This window comes from Zeus faber, assembly GCF_960531495.2.
Source record: "Zeus faber genome assembly, chromosome: 10".
In the NCBI taxonomy this organism is placed as follows: Eukaryota; Metazoa; Chordata; class Actinopteri; order Zeiformes; family Zeidae; genus Zeus; species Zeus faber.
The window spans coordinates 25,585,440-25,606,941 of NC_137199.1; the positions used below are offsets into that span (position 1 = coordinate 25,585,440).

Sequence of the window (21,502 nt, forward strand, 5' to 3'; positions counted from 1 at the left end):
ACAATTATTATTATTTTTTTTATGATACAAAGACTAAAAAACAAAAACAAAAAAACACACCTGTGTGGGCTCTTTGTCTGCTGTCAAGGAAAATCCTTAATTACCGTCCTCATATGCTGTTGAATTAGCAAACACCTCCAAGTACTATGACCTTTTCTGTGTTATATAATTCACAGTCAACAGTCTGCCAGGTTCTGCGTCCATATGAAAATGTTTTTTAACTGTAAAAGGGAAATTCACGCAATCATCAAAGTTTGGGGAATAACTAATTTGGGGTATGTATGATCTAGTACTGTTGTTTTACCAACAGCAGTACAGGATCGTACCAAAAGCTGGAAATGTGCTTCCAGAAATAACAGCCAGGGTTCTCAAATGCTCCAACACGAACTATCGCTAGGTTTCAGGACCCAACTGAAGCTTTATTATCACTGAGTCATTTCCTTTGCAGGATCCTGAAAAAACAGCACTCTTTTGCTGACACTATTAAGTGACCACGTAAAAAGAGTTGTTGACTCTACTTTTTCCCTTACTTGCAGAAGGGTGATTCACTCATAACCCTTTAGAGGTGACAAGGTCTTTGGGCGTAGTTTCAGGCCAAACCTGCTCTAAGTTCGCAGCAAGGACCATAACAGGGTCGTGTGTGATGACCTGTTTCGAGAACTTCTCTCGTCTTGGACTGCAGATGTGGGGAAGTCTCTTGACTTAGGCCCAGTTCAGTGTTCCCTGGGCTATCTGTTCTGTCTAACCTTGTGTCGGAAAAAACAGGAATGTTCTAAAATTCCAGGAATGCCACTCGCTCTTCTTGGCTAGCAGGAAGAACCTTCAAATGCCTCCCCTTTGTCTTCCACGCTGCTGCTTGTCCAAAGTGCTTATCACATCAGAGATATTCTGAGATTCCTCTCTCCTAGAATGCTGACTGCACTGTCTGTGTTCTCATTGGAGCTGTAGCATCACCTGCGATGGCTCTATAGCAACCACCTCGCCTCTGTTGTGGGGGAACATCTTGTTTCTCGAGGAAGATATGCATTCTGTAACCTGAGCTGTAAACGCCAGATAAGTATAGTTTGCCCCGGTGCTCTTACTCCACAATGTGTGTGCTTACCACATTCAGGGTGACTCATTTCGTAGTCATTCAATTGGCTTAAATTACCTCCTTTCATGGTCAACAATGAGCTCAGCTGAAGAGACTGAGGAGACGAAAGCGGGGGAAGTCGGGCCTTCTGGGAATGCTACATTTGTTCATGAATCTCAACTCTAATTGGTTGTTATTGCGACTCACAGCCATTGCGCTAAGAGGGGGTGGAGTAGGGCAATGTTTGCTTCGTACTGTTCCCTCTGCGCCGCTGCATACAAAGGCATAGAACACACAATCTACAACGGGCCGGCAAGCTGGGACGAGGGGATGGGAAGCAGCTCAGCTCCCTTGTCACCTGACGTGAGTCACAGCATGGTAGCAATACCATATAAACCAGAGTGAAACGCTTATGTTTGTCCTACGAGGCACCACCCAGGCACAGCCACAGACAGTCTGTTTGCTGTGTGGAGCGTTACACATTGACTAAGCCTCCAACCGAGTCCCTCCCTCCTGTCTCTCACTCCTGCTCTCCTCCACCTCCTCCTCCTCTGCTCTGAAGCTGACGTAGCAAGAGCTCGCTCACAGCGCTGCCTCTGTGTTGGGAGAAGGCAGCTGTTGTCATATGCTTTGGGGATAATGTGCAGGCCGTGTGGGCCTAATGGGCACGGTCCCGTTGTATCTAATCCTGCTCAATGCCAACTGGACCATCCAGGCCAAAAGGCACTGGCAGGAAGGTAGGTGAAAAACCACAGACCAAAATAGTACACGTACAGTACCGCAGATTGATTTGATAACGTTTCCTGTCATCTAATCAGCCATCCAAGCCTGTGTTCTAACAGGCCAGAGTTGGTGGAACTCGCAGACTATCAGTGGTGGAAGTCAGTTAAGTATTGGGGAAGCCTGGAGGATTTGGGTTATTTCTCTTTTTTCGTGCCTAGAAAAGAGGTATCGGTTCTGCCCAATTTTCATATGACCCAGATCCCCGGATGCCGACTTCTGACCATATGGGGTCATGGAGAGCGAGATGGGTGGGTGCCTGGTGCCTCCATGTCACTCTGCATGTGGAGAGTCACTTAGTAGGGTGGACTTACGGGGACATGCTTGCTCACAGAGGGTTTCAAGAAGATCTGAGCGTATTTTCCCCTTAAAGAGACTTAAAGAGACCTTGTATATTTCCCACCACTCCCCTCTCCCCCAGTCTGGTCCAGCCTGGCTCACCCTGCAGTGGGTATGGCAAGGGGACCAGGCACCAGTAGTGCCAAACAACAAACAAATCAAAAAACACAAACAAGAAAGACAGTCTCCCCACAGACGGCGGCATCCAGCTGAGGGACAATAAATAATAATAAAGGTTTATTATAGGGAAGCTTTTGGCTCTATCGCTCCTGTTCTCCCCAATTGATGCTTTCCAGAATGACAACACATGTTGTTATTCCCCTTAAATACACACACACTCTGTCACACACCAGTGGTGGAAGAAGTACTCAGATCGTTTACTTCAGTAAAAGTACCGAATGGAAACGTCTACTAAAGTAAGTATAGTACCCGCTCTTAAATGTGCTTAAAGTATTAAAAGTAAAAGTACTTGTCAGATCCAGTGCCCTGATACAACAGATGGGAGCATACAAAAACGCGCACACAACTATATTATACAAACACATACGCATTTTCAGTCCACACACACAAATAGATACACACAGGCTGACACAGCTATATGAAAGTATGATGTTCTGACCTCAGAAACATATTAAGACATGTTTTGTAACAACAAATCGGTGCGCAAAAATGAATCATACTGTTGATTCAGTAATGGGTAACATGCACACATACATAGATGGGGAAACACACACACACACACACAGACACACACACAGACACACACACACACACACACACACACAGACACACACTCTCCTCCGATCTCCAATATCTTTCCCACTATTAACGCCCAACACAATTGGGCCTGGAATGTAACTCGGTCAGTTCCACAGGCATTTCAAAGCAAATAGGCCCCACCCTGCAGCAGTGGGAATGGAGTGGGTGAAGGGGGTGGGGGTGTTACTAAGCACTGCCATGTATTCTCTCTCTTGTCTTGTCAGTCTCTGGTGTGTGTGTCTGTGTGTGTGTGTGTGTGGGGGGGGGCACAAGGACTGGCAAGTTCTCCCACTCTCCATGTCTTCCTTCCAGTTAAGAACCTGACGTTATCCTCACGCTTCCCTCGGCCACACAAACCTGTTTTGGCTGCACTCACACACACACACACATCCCGGGACACACCCGTTCATGCACACACAATGACACACACACTGACACACACACACACACACACACACTCACACCCACACACCAATGTGGCTGTAGACACATGACCTGAAGTTGTAGACCACCCCCCCACCCCAATGCAATAAGTCACTGCCTGAGGGGCCTGTGGGACTTGGGGCGTGCCTTCAGAAGTGTGTGTGTGTGTGTGTGTGTGCGTGCGTGTGTGTTTTTATTTGTGTGTGGGTCAGAGAGGGGGGTGCAGTGTGTCTTTCAGATGCTTTCCACTTCAGAAGTCAGTCATGTGGTGTTTGCAGCCTCCTGGTTCGTGCTGATTGAGCCTTATGATCAGGGGACTGAATGGGTTATACATCAGGGAGGATTGCGTTTATGTGTGTGTGTGTGTGTGTGCGCCTGTGTGTCCTTATGTCTGTGTGAGTGCAGGGAGGTACAGTAGAAACAGTTTTGAGGCGGGAACGCCCGCTGTTACATAGCAGGGGCAATTAAAATAAACATTTCTCTCCCATGCCGCTAACCTAACCCTCACCTAAGGGTTGTAAATGTGCCGCGCAAACAGTGTGGGAATTAGTCAGGGATCCAGTTTTAAATGTCGTTTTTTTTTGCTAATGATGTAAATTGTGTTTTACTGAATGATTGATTGATTGATTGATTGGTTGATTGATTGATTGGTTGATGATCTTTGTAGTTTCAATATGATATGTTGTTTCAATAAAAAGTCATATCTGTGCATATGTGCATCTAGTCTCTAAAGACAACAAATGGTGGAAATGGATGCTGGTTTGACGACTGACAGTGCCTTTAAATTTTTCATTTATTTTAACTGGTGGAAATGCAGCACATGCATTTGGAATAGATTACAATTTTAAAAGAACATTAAAGCCTGATAAAAGATTACGAGGACGCTAAAGAGTCCTGACAATCCCGATGTTCCATTAAGGCTGGTGTGTGTTCGGGTGTGTTTAAACATCCCTTTAGTCTTGGGAGTCTCAGAGTTGAACTGGTCCAGTTTTTTTCTCCTGCCCTCCGCCTCTTATTCTTCCTCTGGTTCTTCTCCTCTTCCTCCAGGTGTCTCTGCATCGGGGAGGGACGAGGCCGCTCCCGCCTGAAAGCACGCCCCGGGTCCAGTGAGAAGCCGGCTGGGGAGGGTCGGGGTCACACTCTCACCGAAAGGAAACCACTTGGTGCGGTTGGACGGCTTTTTTAGCGGGGTGGGTTTCCACCACCGCCCAACCTCCTCGCTGACCTTCGTTGCCATGACGACTGCAGTCCAGCCCAGTGAGCTGGTGTTTGAGTTCGCCAGCAACGGGATGGATGAGATTAACCAGGTAGCTATCAAAGGGAATACTAATATCAACAGTTCCAGTGTTTTTAGAAGCTGCATACCATCTAGATAGATAGATCAAAACACAACAAACTATCTGAAACACTAATAAAGGAATAAAAAATAAACAATAAATCATAAATCATATATATAAATAATAATCAATCATAAATAAACAATAAGCCATAAAAATAAGCATAAAATAAACCATGAACAATACATTAAATGCCAGTATTTCATAAATCTAATGATAAACAATAGACAATACAAATAAACATAAATATTGACCAAAACAATAAACAAACAACGATAAAATAACAGTAAGAAGAGACAGAATACATACTATTGATACTATTGATAAACCAATAACAATAAAAAATCTAAATAAATTCCAATATACTTAAAAATAAACAAACAAAATAGAAAAAAAATGTTGGCAATATACAGTAAACATTATAATAAACCTCTGTATCAACAGTTCACATTCTGACTAAAACAAATGTATAAATTAAGAAAACGGGCCTTTGGATGTTTGTTTTTATTTTGTTAGTTTTTATTGTCTCTCCAGATGCACCTCAGTTGGGATCTTGTTTGATTAATGTCGACTTTTCATAGCAAGAAAAAACAAGCTTTTTTTTTTAAATAACATGGCCGCTGGGCCAAAGTTACAACCTCGGGCCAAAGCATCTGATCTATTATCTGATGAGGTCAGGAGGGAAGGACAGGAGTAAAGGGGAGAGGAGAGGAGATTTTCTGGGGGCGGAAAGGAGAGAGAGCAGGCTGGTAGAAGAGCAGAACAGAACAGGGGATGGAAAAAGTGAGAGATCTGCAGTTGGTGCCTCGCTCGCCTGGTTGGTGCGTGGGAGGGGGAGGGTGTGGCTTGGACACAAAATATATTTTTGGTGCGAAAGGTTAGAGAGTGTGTGTGTGTGTGTGTGTGTGTGTGTGTGTGTGTGTGTGTGTGTGTATGTGTGTGTACACCTATGTATTCAAGTGTCTTCAGTGTCCAGCCAGCTGAGGCGTTATCTCACTCCTCCATCGCTGCTTGGGAAAGGGGGTGAACGAGGTGTGTGTGTGTGTGTGTGTGTGTGTGTGTGTGTGTGTCTGTCTGTCTGTCTGTGTGTGTGTGTGTGTGTGTGTGTGTGTGTGTGTGTGTGTGTGTGTGTGTGTGTGTGTGTGTGTGTGTGTGTGTGTGTGTGTGTGTGACGTCAGTGTGAACCCTGAGTGGAACAGGTTCTGGCCTAACCTGCCTGACCAGTCGGAGCAGCGGTTGCCTCTCAAAGCTCTCTCATTGTTCCAGCAGAACCAGCCCTGTTCTGTTCCTCCTTCCACCTGACACAGACAATTCAGCCGTCACTTTTCTTTCACCCATCCCCCAAACGTAGCTCCAGGAATAGCCCGGTGAACGATTTGCTTCTATCATTTTGTTTGCGTATCGCTGTTTCTATTGTGAAATGAAAGATATGGATGGATGCTTTATTCATCCTCTGAGGGAAATTGCGGTGTCAGCAACAGCTTACATGATGTCAATAATAATAACAATAAAGCCATGAAATAGAAGATTGACGAAGAAAATAGCAATATATGGACAGAGGTGGAAAATCTGGGGTTCAGAAAGTAAAATTCCACTCAACTGTTTGGATTTGTCAATCAGCATGAACCAGAGGTCCAACTACTGAGTGAAATCAAATGGATCAGTCAGATCAATACTGTATAATATACAATATACAATATACAATGTACTGTACACAATAAAACATGACATTATGCACTAAACAAAAAAATATACAACCTAAAAAAAAACAATATATGTGTGTATATGTGTATATATGTATTCAAGATTTCAAGATTTTCTATTTGTCACATACATATACATACTTTCATACATATATGCAGTGAAATGTAATGTATATAATGTATGTGTGTGTGTGTGTGTGTGTGTGAGCTTTGAATCAAAACCATGAACCTAAGATGAGAAAAAAACTGTAATGTACTATTAACCTAATCGCAAAACATTACACATAAGCCTAAATAAAACAGCGAATAGAAAAACAAACGTAAAATTAAACACTAAACAGAATGGCAATAAAACCAAAATAAATTAGCAATAAGCATCCACCACTGTATCAACAAATTCACCTTATGGGAGTTGTTCAATTTGTACAACTGGTTTCTTTTGGACGAACGCACACAGTAGCTAACTTTATAAATGATAAAACTAATTCTATAGCAGCTCCCTGCGTTGGTATTTTATGTGGTTAATACAGAAACATACAGTCGTTATTAAATGCACTAGTAAATGCAAATGGAGCCCTTCACATTTTTTTTTTAAGTGAGGAAACAAATGCATTTGCCACGTTTTAGATAAGGCCTTCGATGATACCCCCTTCCTGAAATATCCTTATTATGAGGACAGATGCTCGGTTCAACTTCAGATAAAGCAGAAGAGAAGGGGGGTGTGGGGGAACTGTGACTGCTGCTTTTAACACCCAAACAGGGAACTCAGAAATACATACTGTATAGCGCCAAATTTCTCTCTCCCCTGTTCCCCTATGAAAAACAAAACGAGCCGTGTAGTTTCAACTTTTTTGTGATAAAATAATTTGAAACAGTGCGTTTTTCCAGAACATAGGGCAGCTATTAATTCGGATCTGATACAAAACCTAATATACAGGCCTACCTATAAATCCAGAGTACAGAGAAAGTACTCGTAAATAATGCATATCAATGCGAATCAAAGATATATAGTAAAATATAATTTTATATATTAAATAATTTTTTTTTTTAATATTTTGATTCATTTTTGCGCACCGATATATATATATTTTTTTGGGGTAGATATTTATAAATGGGCTTCTTAACTCAATAGGTACTCAGTAGCACCTCAATAGGATACTACAAATTCTATAATTTGTGAAAAAAAAGTTTTCCTTTTCTATATTTAAGTCGTCTATATGTACTCATTCTGACAACGGTAGTTAGACACAGACATACACACACTCACACACACACGCAATTTGTCATAGTACGTCTCTATGTACATCTTTTTTTACAATCTAGGGCAGTAATCATAAATTTGGTAAGGACCTTAATTTATATTATACCATATATTATAGGAAGGTATCCCTCCAACTATGATCACTAAAAACAATTAAGACGAACATTTTGGCCATTGTGTAAAGCCGTCACATTTCTAAGACCTTCACAGAGGTTGTATTTGGTTTTCGCGGCAGGTTTTCAGTTGCCAAAACGTCCCGTAGTTTGCATGATAACTCCAGATCTGTTTGCAGGGAAAACAACAACAACAAAGACACTGCCTGCAAACAAGGTCCATTTATATCAAAACAAGCAGGGGGGGGGGGGGGAGACGTCAGCAGACTGTGGGAGTCAGTCAGTCTGGCGGGGGAGGGAGGGAGGGAGGGAGGGAGAGCAGTGATGGAGAGAGGGGGGGAAAGACAACACTGGCGTGGAAGCACGGACCAGGGAACTCATCAGAATGAAGTGTGTCCAAATATTTAGATTTACACACACACGCACGCGCGCGCACACACACGTACACACACACACACACACACACACACACACACGCACGCACGTGCACACAGTTTCTCTCTCTCCCCCTCTCTCCCAACCTCCCCCGCCCCTCTCTCTCTCCCTCACCTTCTATCTCCTCTCCCTCTCCCTCTCCCTCCGCCCCCCCCCATCCCCCCCTCTCTCACGTTCTCTCTCCCCCCTCGCTTCCTCCCCCCATCTCCCACCTCTGTCCCACCCCTCTCTCTCCCTCCCCCGTTTCTCTCCCCCTCCCTCACCTTCTGTCTCTCCCTCTTTCTCTCACTCGCTCTCCCCCTCCCTCTCCTCCTCTCTTCCTCCCTCTCTCTCCCATTATCTCCCCCTCTCTTTTTCTCTCTGCCCCTCTCCCCACCCTCTCACCTTTTCTCCCCCCCCCCCTCTCCCGCTCTCTCTCACTCTCTCTCTCAAAGACAGCGAGCATCACTACGTCCTGATAGCGAGTCTACTTTTGTAGAATTTAATTAATGTGAAACATGTGATACATCTCCTCAAACTGAAATCCAGACATTTGGCAATTTTTTTTATTTATATATTTTTTTTAGTTAGTATTTGTTTGATGGTGAATATCTTACATGGGAAATCATACAACTTAAATAAGAATATTCTCAAACTATCCACCATAGCTTTGAGGTCATTTGAAATTGGAATTGATCATTTGTGCGTCAGAGTGTGAGCATGGCCTTGGACTCCACTGCCCAGTCTTCCCACTCGTTCCACTGATCCCACCCCCCTCGACACCTGGAATGCCCCCGTGTCTCCAGCACAACAATGGGGACTTGTGTGAAAAGACAGATAAGCCTCTATCCGAAATGATCCTCCCCCTAGAATTACTGTATTATTTCCCTGTGCCGCTGCTCGTTGCCTTCGTTCTGCCAGTCCCATCATTCTATATATACAAATACTGAGAAAAGGTTAAATAAGCCAGTACGGAGCGTGTCATAATAACATAAAAATATCTATTTAAATGTCTGCCCATTCAGTCCTCCCTCTTTTCATTGACGCCGTTGGTATTATGGGATGTGAATGCCAGGGCTTTGTGATGAACTGAGTTCTAGTCCTTCTTTAGTCAACAATGGTCTCCTTGTAAAAAATAAAAAGTCGTCCAAGATCCTTCCAAGAGTATTTACAATGTACAGTGTGAACGGCATTCTGGCTGAATCTTTTGGATTTATTTTTTCCATCAGAATGTGTATTTTCCGCTTTGTTGTTGTCATGAATTATGAATGAGAAATAATTGCAACAAACTAAACTGCCCCTTTTTTTACTAATAGCTCCGATATGAGATGAGATTAACTTTTAAGTGAAGTCTGCTGCCATCTCCAGGACTGAAACAGGCATTGTCGTCTTAGGAAAACACTAAACCAGCATCGGACACAGCTGATCTATTATCTTCCTTTTTTTGTTGAATTAGGGAAGTCAAACCAGTACAGTAATATCATAGTACAGTAAAATAACTTACACAGAGGACACATGTTAACATTAATGTGCTAATATACCGACGTACTGAAGCCTTGTCACACAGAGCAGGTCCAAACGGCTGGTTCCTGTCTTTTTGACCACATGTGGTTTGGTTCTACCTTCCAAGACTGTCTGTCATGGATGGTCACACAGCTGGAGAGTATGGAACTAGTTTTTTCACTTTATATTGATGGTATTCAGTGGGGTTTGCATGGGGCTTTGCATAAGGCATAAGGATAGATGGGATGGATAGGTTGGTGGGTGGGTGGATGGATGGATGGGTGGATGGGTGGATGGGTGGATGAATACATGCTCTATTCACCCCTGGAGGGAAATTGCACTGTCACAGCTGCTCACATCAAAAATAGGGACCAATAATAATATGTAATAAAAATAGAAAATGAAAATGCGAACATACAATAAACCTAAAATTTGCCAATAAACAATACACCAGAATAATAAACCCAAAAGTAAACAATGAACAATAAAAAATAGCACATATACAATAATACATCAAACAATCGAATTAACCTAATTGTGAAATAGAAGATTGAAAGAGAAGATTGATTCGACAACATAAAATACATCTCAAAATAACATTAAATGAAAAGACATATGAAAGCAAAGAAGAATAAAGGTGTGTGTGTGTGTGTGTGTGTGTGTGTGTGTGTGTGTGTGTGTGTGTGTGTGTGTGTGTGTGTGTGTGTGTGTGTGTGTGTGTGTGTGTGTGTGTGTGTGTGTGTGTGTGTGTGTGTAAAAGCAGATAGACATCACAGTGAAATATAAAAACAGGCCTACAGACTTAAAACATGACAGGACTCGAACCCCAACCCACGTGGAGACTCCGCAGCCCGCCCGGCAGTAAAAAAGACAAAACAAAAAAAGGACAAGAAAAAGGCATAAAAGACGTTTAACACTTTCCTCCGCTGCTTCCCGCCTCCTGCTGGGGCCGTTCTGCGTGCAGCTGGACGACCCGTCCGTCTTCCCGGCGGTTATCGTGGAGCAGGTCCCGGCCGCCGACCTGATGCAGGTCTACTCCGGGATGGAGGCCGACGAGGTGGCCAGCGGCATCATGGTGGACAGCACGCTGCACGTGGTGGAGGAGCCCATCCTGGGCGGCACCGTCGACCTCTCAGGTGAGCCCCCGGGAATTCAAGATAAAGAGAAGAACAGACAAGACTTTGTTGATCCTCAGAGGTAAATTCAGTGAGAGAGAGCGATGCAAATTAAAATTAAATAAAAATACTATCTACACACCAGGATAACATGGAGTAGCACCATACTAACTATTACATTTCAATTTGAATTTATTATACAAGATGTATATTTTAGGGAAATGTACACCCGGAATCACCCAGCTCACCTACATATGTTATTTGTTGTATTTAAAACAAATTAATCCACAACATTAATTTGTGGTACTTTTTTTTTTTTTTTTTTACCAACAGGTAAGCAAGCTTTTGATGCTCTCACAAATAGAAACAAAGAAAAGAAAAAAAGAAAAAAAGCCTGCTAGTAACTTGTGCCCAATGTCCCCGCACCGCACCCCTAACTCTAAAAGACACGTCTAGTGTCTGAGTTTAAGAAGAAAATTAATAACAATTAAGAATATAAAGACCTGTCTCCGCAGAGACTGGACGTGTTTCAGTTTGTCATCTTTGCAGCCCAGCTCCACGGTTCGGACTCGCCATTTTTCCAAATGTTGTTTCTTCCCGAAAACAAATATCCTTTCAAATATTTGTACAAACAAAATATTAGTAAAAACCCAATATTTGTGTTTTTCCGGTATACGGATTCGCCGCCAGCCCTGCTACACGTTCTTGTCCCAGCAATGTAACTGCTCCCATTCCCACATACTTGCATTCACAACTGTACCGGTATTTTCCTGTAAATGATACTAGGTTGAGTTTGGGGAGATTTACGGAACTACTTTTACGGAACATTGAAACCGGCTCCTGTTCCCACATTACGCCAATATGGAACATTGCAAGTGGATTAACAGCTTTCAGTGCAAGGGGGAAAGGGGCCTTATTAACAGGATTTTTTATCTCGTTATATATTATATACATGTTTATATATCTTATTACATAATATATTATTCTATGTACTGTATATTGTACATATTGTTTCTCATTGGGTTTATTGTATTTATATTTTTCATAATTTATATTTGACATTTAATTTTGTTTATCAATATTTGTTAGGTTTATTTTTTTATTGTTTATTGTTAATTTTTTATTTAGTTTTGTTTTGTACATTTAGAATTTTACATTTATCGTTTATCATTATCCCAGGCCCAATAACCTAGACCCAAGACAGGTGTGTCTGCTTATTGTATGCTGGCAAATTTTATTGCTCATCGTTTATTATATTTAGGTTTATTTTCTGCTTTATTGTTAATTTTTAGTTTTGTGTATTATCTGACCATCAGCCTGTCAGTCGATCTATCTGTGGCAGAGCCGCCTGCCACACGCCACCCGAACGGCATTTTCAGGGCCCTCCCACGCAGAGACACAGGCAGAGATGTTGCAAACACACCAGTTTATTGTAGAGAGTGGGAAGATGGAACAAGCTTGGAGCAGACGTACACATGCCATGGCAGAGGCTCTCCCTGTATGTGTGTGTGTGTGGAAGGGTATGCAAGAGCAACAGGCACACAGCCACCCTTCTGCCGGACCCAATTACCTAGACCCAAGACAGGTGTGGCTGCCTAAACCACACCACCTCCACACCACACCATCTATCCAGTACATTGACGATGTGTTGTCTCTCTTTCCACTCAGAAAGCAACATGTCTGGTACAGAGGACAGCATAGAGACCAGCCAGGCGGCAGCAGCTTTGCTCAACATGGAGTCTCCCAATAACATTCTGGATGAGAAACGCATGAGTATGTGACTTTTGAATGTGATAATCACGATGCCAATGCCGTCCTATTCCTGATCACAATAATAAACACCAGTGAATTTCCGTGTCCAGTCCACACCTACGGCCCCCTGCTGGAGTCGGACCTGGCCTACCCGCTGAGGCCTGACCAGATGGACACCGGCGGCCTGGACATCTCCCTGGATGAAGACACCTCGTCCATGGACGACCTTCCCCAAAAGAGTCTTTCCAAACCCCAGAGGAAAACCAAAGGTAACGCAGTAGAATTCCCTGGGTTCTCTGGGTCCCTTGCAACATGAATTTTCTCAAGTTGATGTTCTGCTTTTTGGACACATGAAAGCATGGTAGATGCCTCTAATTGAGAACATGGATTATATGGCAATCAGTATGTTCAATAATCCTGTAATAAGGGTCTAATGCTATACTGTTAGTACTACCTAACTAAATATGTACAGTAAATTCTGTTTTTATTTTTGAAACCAACTCCTTATGAGTCAATATAAATAAAATATGAGTGTACACCATGTTGACAGTTACTCCCTTTTCTGGGAGGAATACACTATTACCAAGGACAAACACAAGCACAGGGCAAGGCAAGTTTATTTATTCATATATGTGGCACATTTCATACACAGGGGCAATTCACAGTGCTTTACGTAAAATAGATAAAAAGTAAAGAGCAAAGAAAAATAAAGAAATTTAAAAAGTATAAAAGACCTGAAAATAATTTAAGGTCACAGTGCATTTTAGAGTCAGAGTGCAATTATTAACAGCATTTAAAGGCACAGGTGAACATAAAAACTGTTTTCAAAGGAAACGTTGGGGCAGATCTAAGATCTTCCAGAAGTTTATTCCAGCTAGGTGTGGCATAATAACTAAATGCGGCTTCACCACGTTTTGTTTTAATCTTAGGAACCGTTCTCAGGTCAGCCCGTGATGACCTAAGAAGTCAGAGAAGTATTTGGGCCCTAAACCATTGAGTGGTTTATAGACAAGTAACAGTATTTGAAGTCAATTATAGACCTGAGAACTGGTGTAATATGTTTAGCTTTCTTAGTTTTTGTTAGAACTCTAGAAGCAGCATTCTGAATGAGTTGTAGCTGCCTAAGTGCTTTTTTGGGAAAGCCTGAGAAAACAGGCCTCGGAGATACGGGGGCGTACAGCGAGCGGATCACGCAGTAGAACGGAGATCGTGGAGATTGGCGGCGCAGCATGCTGTCAACTTTTATTTTTTTTAAAAGGTCAAAAATACGGGATATTTACGGGAAAATAACAGGAGGGCAGTGGGAGAGAAGGGTAAAATATAGAAGAATCCTGGGAAAAAATGGGAGGGTTGACAGCTAGGCAGTAGTCAAACCTACTCGAAATAATAATGAAGAATGAATTATTTTTTCTATGTTTTGTTTGGACATGTATCCTCTTATTCTGGCTATATTTTTAAGATGGTAGTGGGCCAGTTTTGTTGTTGACTTGATGTGGGTGTTAAAATTTTGATCTGAGTCAATAATAATTGCCTTTACGGAAAGGGAATCAAGATGAACTCCACAAAGTGAAACTCTTTCACACTTTAAAGGTGTGTAGAATTTACTGAACAGACTTGGCAGAAATGGAATATAATATTCATAAGTATCTTTTATTCAGTGTATATTCCCATGAAAATAAGACTCTTTGTGTTTGCGTTATCTCAGAATGAGCCGTTTTTATCTACATGGGAGGGGGTACATTAACGGAGGCTGCCATGTTGCACTGGCTCTAGAGAGGGACTTTCACGTTCTTTGCAAGTTTCGCGGTGACCGTCTCTTCTACGGAGGCCGCCATGGGGAGTCGGTGGGCAGTTGGCTGCGATCTGTAAACTCACAGTTAGATGCCACTAAATTCTACACACTGCACCTTTAATTGTCTCATTTCAGGATTTTGAATCCCAGAATTTTGCCTTTGCCTTTGGTAAAAGTTAGGATTTTCTTGTTTTTTAAATTAGTATTTATATTATTTTTTAAATAATTAATTAAACAAATCCAACAAATAAATAATAGAATACATAATTCAATACAAAATGAGTTATCAATACATACATTATAAACACAATTTGTTTTACAAATACACAATATGTAAATAATGAATTACCAAATAAAAGCAATAACCAATGAATAATCTGTTAATTTGTTAATAAATTAATCTGTAAATAAAATATATGATAGATAAAGATAGAATTAATCATGAATTCATCTTATCTATCTTATCTGCATACGTAGTGAATAAACATCTGTAGACAGGGATGTGGGTGAGATTTCCCTGCTGTTGAAACACACTGACGTCTTCCTCCCCCCTCCCCTGCTCCTCACAGTGCGGAAGCCGCGGGCGGCGCGCCCCTGCTCCCCAATCAGCAACCCCAGCCTGCCGCTGCGGAAAAAGAGCAAGGAAGGGAAAGGTAACTAACCCGCATCAGCTAACCAAAACACCCAGCGACCTTCTATGGCAACGGGCAGATGAAAAATAAGGTCTTCCCTCCTCCCAACCCGGTCTAATGTTGTTTCGTGCCCATGTATCTGTTGTTTAAACCAATTCATTTGAATGGGGGGATTTTCACAGACTTTGGAAACGGGGGGCATGGGGAAGTAGGTTGGTCGTAGATACGTACACTAAAACTAAATCTAACCTGAGGGGGGTGTGTGGATGTATTAAAAAATGCATGGGTTTGAATTTCCTTCTATCACAAAATAAAAACGGGATAGTGGTTTTGCTTCTTCTCTGAATGTTCTATCAAATTCAAGCTTGGGTGTGAATAGGGATATAGGGTCATACCCTCAGTATGAATTTCACTCATAGATACAATTTAACTGTATATAATATCAGTGTTTACGTGCCTGTGTAATGCCTGTGTAGTGCCGGTGCAGTAAACATTTCCATGGCGACAGCGAGCTCCACCAATCAGACACGTTTCTGTTACACTTAGGGTCATGGGTTGTGTAGTCTCCATGACATCATTAATGAGACATACTTTTCTGAAAACAAAGTTGATATCATAACTATGATATCATAAAGAGAACAAATACAAGAAACTACAAAAATCATTGTTATGCGTCTTGACGCAATTACCTCATGGGTAAAGCAGTAATTATAGTAAGTATTATTATAAACCTCCATAGGTATGGGTGAAAAACGACATGCATGTATTGCTAGGCGTTAGTTTCATTGGTGAATATACCTGTGTTTGACATAATTGACATATGTAATTTGCAAAATCCTGTTAGGCCATTATAAGTGGCGCCTCCTATTGACACTACCACCCCGCTAAAAGTACATGTCCAGAGCTGTCCAAGACCTTATTTTGGTAGCTCTTTTAACTACTAACTCTTTCTAGTCGTTTAGTGTCAATCGGGGGCGCCACTTAAGATGGCATAAGATATATGGCTTTGCACATATCTATCCAAGATATCTAAACATATCTGTCTGAACACATGCATGTCGTTTTTAACCCATAAAATAGTTTTTTTTTCAGGTTTTTAATAATATAACAACTTTACCCATGAGTTAATTGCATTAACAGAATCTAATTTTTTGCAGTTTCTAGGATTAGGATTACGTTAGAGTTTGAAACGTTTATAAAGAACTGTGTAAATATTACAGAATATATATATAAATTTGTTTTTGCTCCTGTAGAAGCCAGAAGTCTGTGTCATATCAACCTTGTTTTAAGAAACATGTTTTATTAACAATGCCATGGAGACTACGCGAGTAAGTGTCACAGTGACGTCTCTGATTGGTGGAGCTCGCTGTTACCATAGAAATGTTTACCGCACTGGCTGATGGGTATACAGTCGCGCAAACGCCTATTATATACAGTTAAATTGTATCTATGAATGAAATTCATACTGAGGGTATGATCCCATATCGCTATTCTCGCCCAGCCTTGAATGTAATAGTCCATTCAATAGAGAAAAAGCTTGTATTTTGTGATAGAACAAAATTTAAACCCATGCATTTTCAATTTTAATCCATGCACCCCCCTTCACCTCCTCGCGGTGCTGAACTTTCGTCAGGTTAGTTTAAGTTTAAGTGTACGTATCTGCCCCCCCACCCCATCCCCATGCCCCCTCTTCTAAAGTCTGTGAAAATCTCTCCATTCAAATGAATTGGTTTAAATTTCGTTATGTAAAGCTCGACACGATTCAACAGATACATTTTTCGTGACTATGAGCACAAAAAAGTGTGTGACGGGGTTGCTCCTCCGTTGAATCCACATTTCTTTTTCGAGTGGAGTATGCCAACAGTGGCGCTGGTGCTCCACTCTTTTAGAACGCCAGTTTTTCCGAGAGTTAATTGATGAGGTGCTCTCAGCAGTCACCGGGAAAAAGCCAAAATAGAAGCCAGTGTGGAGCCACGAGGCAAAAGAGAACCACCGCTAATAGAGGCACGCAAGCTTGGATAGATGTGGCCTCTGAACGCACTGTATGGGGCCAGACGTAAAATGGAGGACACACACACACACACACACACACACACACACACACACACACACACGCATACAGTATATACACATTCATCACTCTATCATGACATTGGGGGCCTTGGGGGGTCGCTGGAAGTGATGCTGTTTTTAACCACTTCAAGCCGTAGCGCCTCTCGGAAACCAGAGTAATCTACTGCCAAGACCCGCATAATTAATTCCCTGCCAGGGTACACAGACACGCATTGACGCGCACACACACACACACACACACACACACACACACACACACACACACACACACACACACACACACACACAGGCACGAACGCACGCACGCATGCACACACACACACACACACACACACACACGGAGACCCACACACGAGCATATACATAGACATACATATGTCCACCCACACATACACATACATACAGTACATGCAAAAATCCACCCACACATGTGTATGTACACATGCTTCTGTGAATTTATTTATATATGAATATGGGTAGCATAATAGCCAATTTGCATTTGCTCAATTAAATCTATTGAAATGTCCAAATTATACTGAAAATGAAAATGTGTCCTTTTTTTGGCCCATAATTTGTAGGCAACACCATCTACCTGTGGGAATTCCTCCTCGCTTTACTCCAGGATAAAAACACGTGTCCCAAATACATCAAGTGGACCCAAAGGGAAAAGGGCATATTTAAACTGGTGGACTCGAAGGCCGTGTCCAAGCTGTGGGGCAAGCACAAGAACAAGCCTGACATGAACTACGAAACCATGGGAAGAGCGCTCAGGTTAGTAATGCCGAATTCGGACTACGTGATCGCGGCCCAATTTTCTGCTCGCCGACAGGTCTTTTTGGAGATTGCAGAGTAAAGCGTGTGAAACCACGACTCCCAAGATTCCCGACCACAGGACTTTGAAAGACATGTAGTGTGTCCAGTGGCATTACAAAGAAATATGTAAACGAAAAACTCACTTCCTTAACGTATGTAAAGGATAACGACCTGCACATTATCCCACTTATTAGACGGCTAAGTAAAATAAAAACTTGAGACGGAATATTGATTTGAAATGATTTATTACTAGTAGGCCCAGTTTAAGAGCTTCCGCAAAGAAAAAAAACACTGCAGCAACGTAGCAAACTATTTGCCTACAGCAAAACATTCTCCCTACGTACGACTAACACATTTACTGTTATTATGGGACATAAGACATTTTCAAAGTCATCTCTTCAGGGGTTCCATTGTAGTTTCTCTGCAACGTCACAATATGTGTTTGCATTATCATGAGCATGTAGGCGTAGGGATACGAGGGATGTGAATCCAGGCTGAGCTGGGTGGTTACTGGGTTGCCGGTGACGAGGGTCATTGTGAACAGACCAGCCGTCACAATTCAGCAATAACTCAGCGCTGACTGCAGCTACTGGCCAATCAGAATCTAGTATTCCACTGTGTAATGAATAAAATGTGTGGGGTTTTTTTTTGCCTCTTTACGAGTGACTCAATAAAAATATTTGGCTTTTAATTTGTTTGATTCAGTCGATGTCAGTGATTCAGAAGAGTCGGTTTGGCTCTGAGTTGTGAACGGAACTCCCTCAAGAATCATTTAATTTGGACCTTTTCTCGACATTCATTTAATCCACAGTAATTATCTTCAGTAGCGGAGTAACAACCGACTCCATTCAAAAGTTCAAACATTTAAAAGATTTGTCCGCTGCGAACGAATCGTTTGCCGGCATTGCATCACTAGTGTACACTGAACTGGTGATCCCACACTCTTTGTCACACTTTCTCCTCCAGGTACTACTACCAGAGAGGCATCCTGGCCAAGGTGGAAGGCCAGCGGCTGGTCTACCAGTTCAAGGAGATGCCGTCCGACCTGGTGGTGATCGAGGACGAGGACCAGGGCTGCGACGCCAATCCCCCGTACGGGAACCAGAGAAGCGGCGGCCGGTCCGTGGTCCGCAGCGGAGCCCGGGGGAACGGCAAGACCCCCGGTCCACCCCTCCAACACCACCACCACCACCAGGCGAAGCAGGTGAAGAAGGAGCCGAGCGACGAGGGCCTGTACCAGGAGGTGAACGGGCAGCAGGCGGAGCAGATCCTGCAGGCGGTGCACCTCCTACAGCCCGGCCAGGCGGCGGCCATGACGGTCCCAGCACAAGCCATGAGGTGAGTTACACACACTCACACATATATTTGGCTTCGAAAGTCGTAGTATGATGAGAGATGGAGACGCTTGTCACACGTATTCTCTCTGTAAGCCTTTTACTTACAGCACAGCAGCAGTATTTAACGTTGTACTATGTCCTGGAGGAAAAAATAACTGGCCAGTTATTTTTTCAAACACTGTATTTGTGAATTTTGTGTATATGCTCTTACTCTGTACTTCATGTTCCACTCCCGAGCTGCTGCAAGGCGGCAATTTCTTATCTTATCTAATCTAATCTTATATTATTAAGTTGGGGTGCTGACAGTGAGCGAATACTAGCTATGGCCAATCAATATTTGTAACATTTTTTGATTATTTAATAACGTGGAGCAACACAGCTAAATAACTTCAAGCGACTGGATGCAAATGCAGCTGCTTGTTCTGCGTTTTAAAGAATATTTTGATTGCTCTCAAAATAGTATGTTTCGATTTTTGTTTGATTATAAATATCAGGATGTGAATCTTTTAACCTGCTGCTCCTCCAACGTGCTTCTTGTTTTCTTCTCCCCCCTGAAGGACCATGAACGTCCCCGTCTCCCTCCCCATTGTCCTCACCTCGTCGGGCTCCCTGCAGTCGGTTCCTCTCTCTGGTGCTCTGGCCAATGGGGACTCGGGCCACGTCTCGGGCCCTCAGGTCCTCCTCCACACGATGCCCTCCTCCACCACCACCACCACGGCGGGCGGAAAAGACATGCTCACCATCCAGAGCGCCGGGGCCGACGGCCTCCAGGAGGGCGGCCTCCACCTCCAACTCCACCAGCACCACCACCACCAGCAGCAGCCGCTGGTCACCCTCTCCTCCGCCCACTCCACCGTCAACGGCCTCCCCCGCCTGCTGACCCTGAACGGCGTCGGCGGCCAGACGATGGTGACGCAGCAGCCCGGCACGGTCATCGCCACGGTGCTTAAATCCGCCGACTTCCACGGCTTGCAGGTGAAGGAGGAGCTGCTGGACGGCAACTACTTCCAGACGCTGGTCAACGGCGATCCGTCCCTGGCGAGCGGCTTCGACAAAGACGAGCGGGATTTCGGGGAGGCCGAGCTCAATTACCGGACGGTGATCATCGACACCAGCCAAATCCAGGGACAGGACCTCCACGGGGACGAGGCGCCGTCGAACGGACACTTCAGCGAGGGCCTGACGCCCGTGGAGGAGCTGGAGGTGCGCGGCGAGATGTCCCTGCAGCCCGAGCAGGGGCTGAAGGGGCTGCAGGAGCTGCCCGTCTCCATCCAGCTCCCCGCAAACTTTATCCCGATAAAGATGGAGCCCACGGAGGTCTAGGGACTCTTTCGCGCGCGGCAAACTTATCTCCTTCGAAATTCATTACGTCTGACTTTAAGGTTTTTCTTTTTGATCCCCCCCCCCCCATAATAATCTCACTCGTCTGAGCAAGGGATCGTGCGTGTTCCTCTTGAAAGGTTCATGGTCGATACGCCTGGATGCCCTCTGGGGTGTGTATTTTTTTTAATTTTTTTAATTTTTTTTTGTTTGTCTACTCAACCTGCGTTTTTGATCTCGTGTGCAGGTTCTGTTTCTGTGTTTTACGGATGCCATTAGGACTACCACCACCGCAGAGACACACAAGTGATCCTTAGCGACTAGGAGAACAGCCATCGGATAGAGCAGGGATCCCTTTGAACCAAAATGTGCCAGTTCCATTATGTCCTTTTCTACGCTAATCTAATGAGCAGCCTCATTAGATTAGCGCAAATGCATACAGAGACTGTAGCTCAACAGCAGAATGCAACATACCAAAAAAAGCGGGAGGGATGAAAGCCAAACGGTGCAATTAAAAATTTCGAGACTTAAGAAAAAAAGTCAGTTCAGTTCTATTTTTTATTTAAAGAAGTTTATTTTAATTTTATTTTGTTTTTTTTAAAACCACCGCACATTCGATTCTGTACACAGGAATTAGAGATGCAATGCCATGGTGTGAGATGAAACCACACCACAGACATGAACTGAAGAGTGCCTTACAGGAAGTTCAAACAGACTCTGGAAATGGAAATGTCTGGAGGGAAAAAGATAATATGGAGTCGACGTTTTTTTAACTCTCGGAGAATTGTGACTCTTTGGAGCTGATTCATTTGTATTTTTTATTTTTTATCCATGTTTTCAATAATTCTCCCATTACCTTCTGGCCTTAAAACACTGTGTTACTATGGATACGGGCATTTCCTGTCCGCCAAGGATAGACTACTATCTGTTGTGTTTGTAAATAGCTGAGAGAGAGAGAGAGAGA

General features: G+C 43.2%; 1 protein-coding gene across 1 annotated transcript; it reads left to right on the forward strand.

The window, feature by feature from the left end:
- Positions 1–4,608: 4,608 nt before the first annotated feature.
- elf1 (E74-like ETS transcription factor 1) lies at positions 4,609–20,541 on the forward strand (the record flags this gene model as incomplete). Its single annotated transcript, XM_080007738.1, has 8 exons — positions 4,609–4,680; positions 10,669–10,840; positions 12,488–12,592; positions 12,682–12,840; positions 14,933–15,016; positions 17,647–17,839; positions 18,848–19,219; positions 19,776–20,541. 8 exons carry the CDS (start codon positions 4,609–4,611, stop codon positions 20,539–20,541), a joined length of 1,923 nt encoding a protein of 640 aa, XP_079863864.1.
- Between the last annotated feature and the right edge of the window lie 961 nt (positions 20,542–21,502).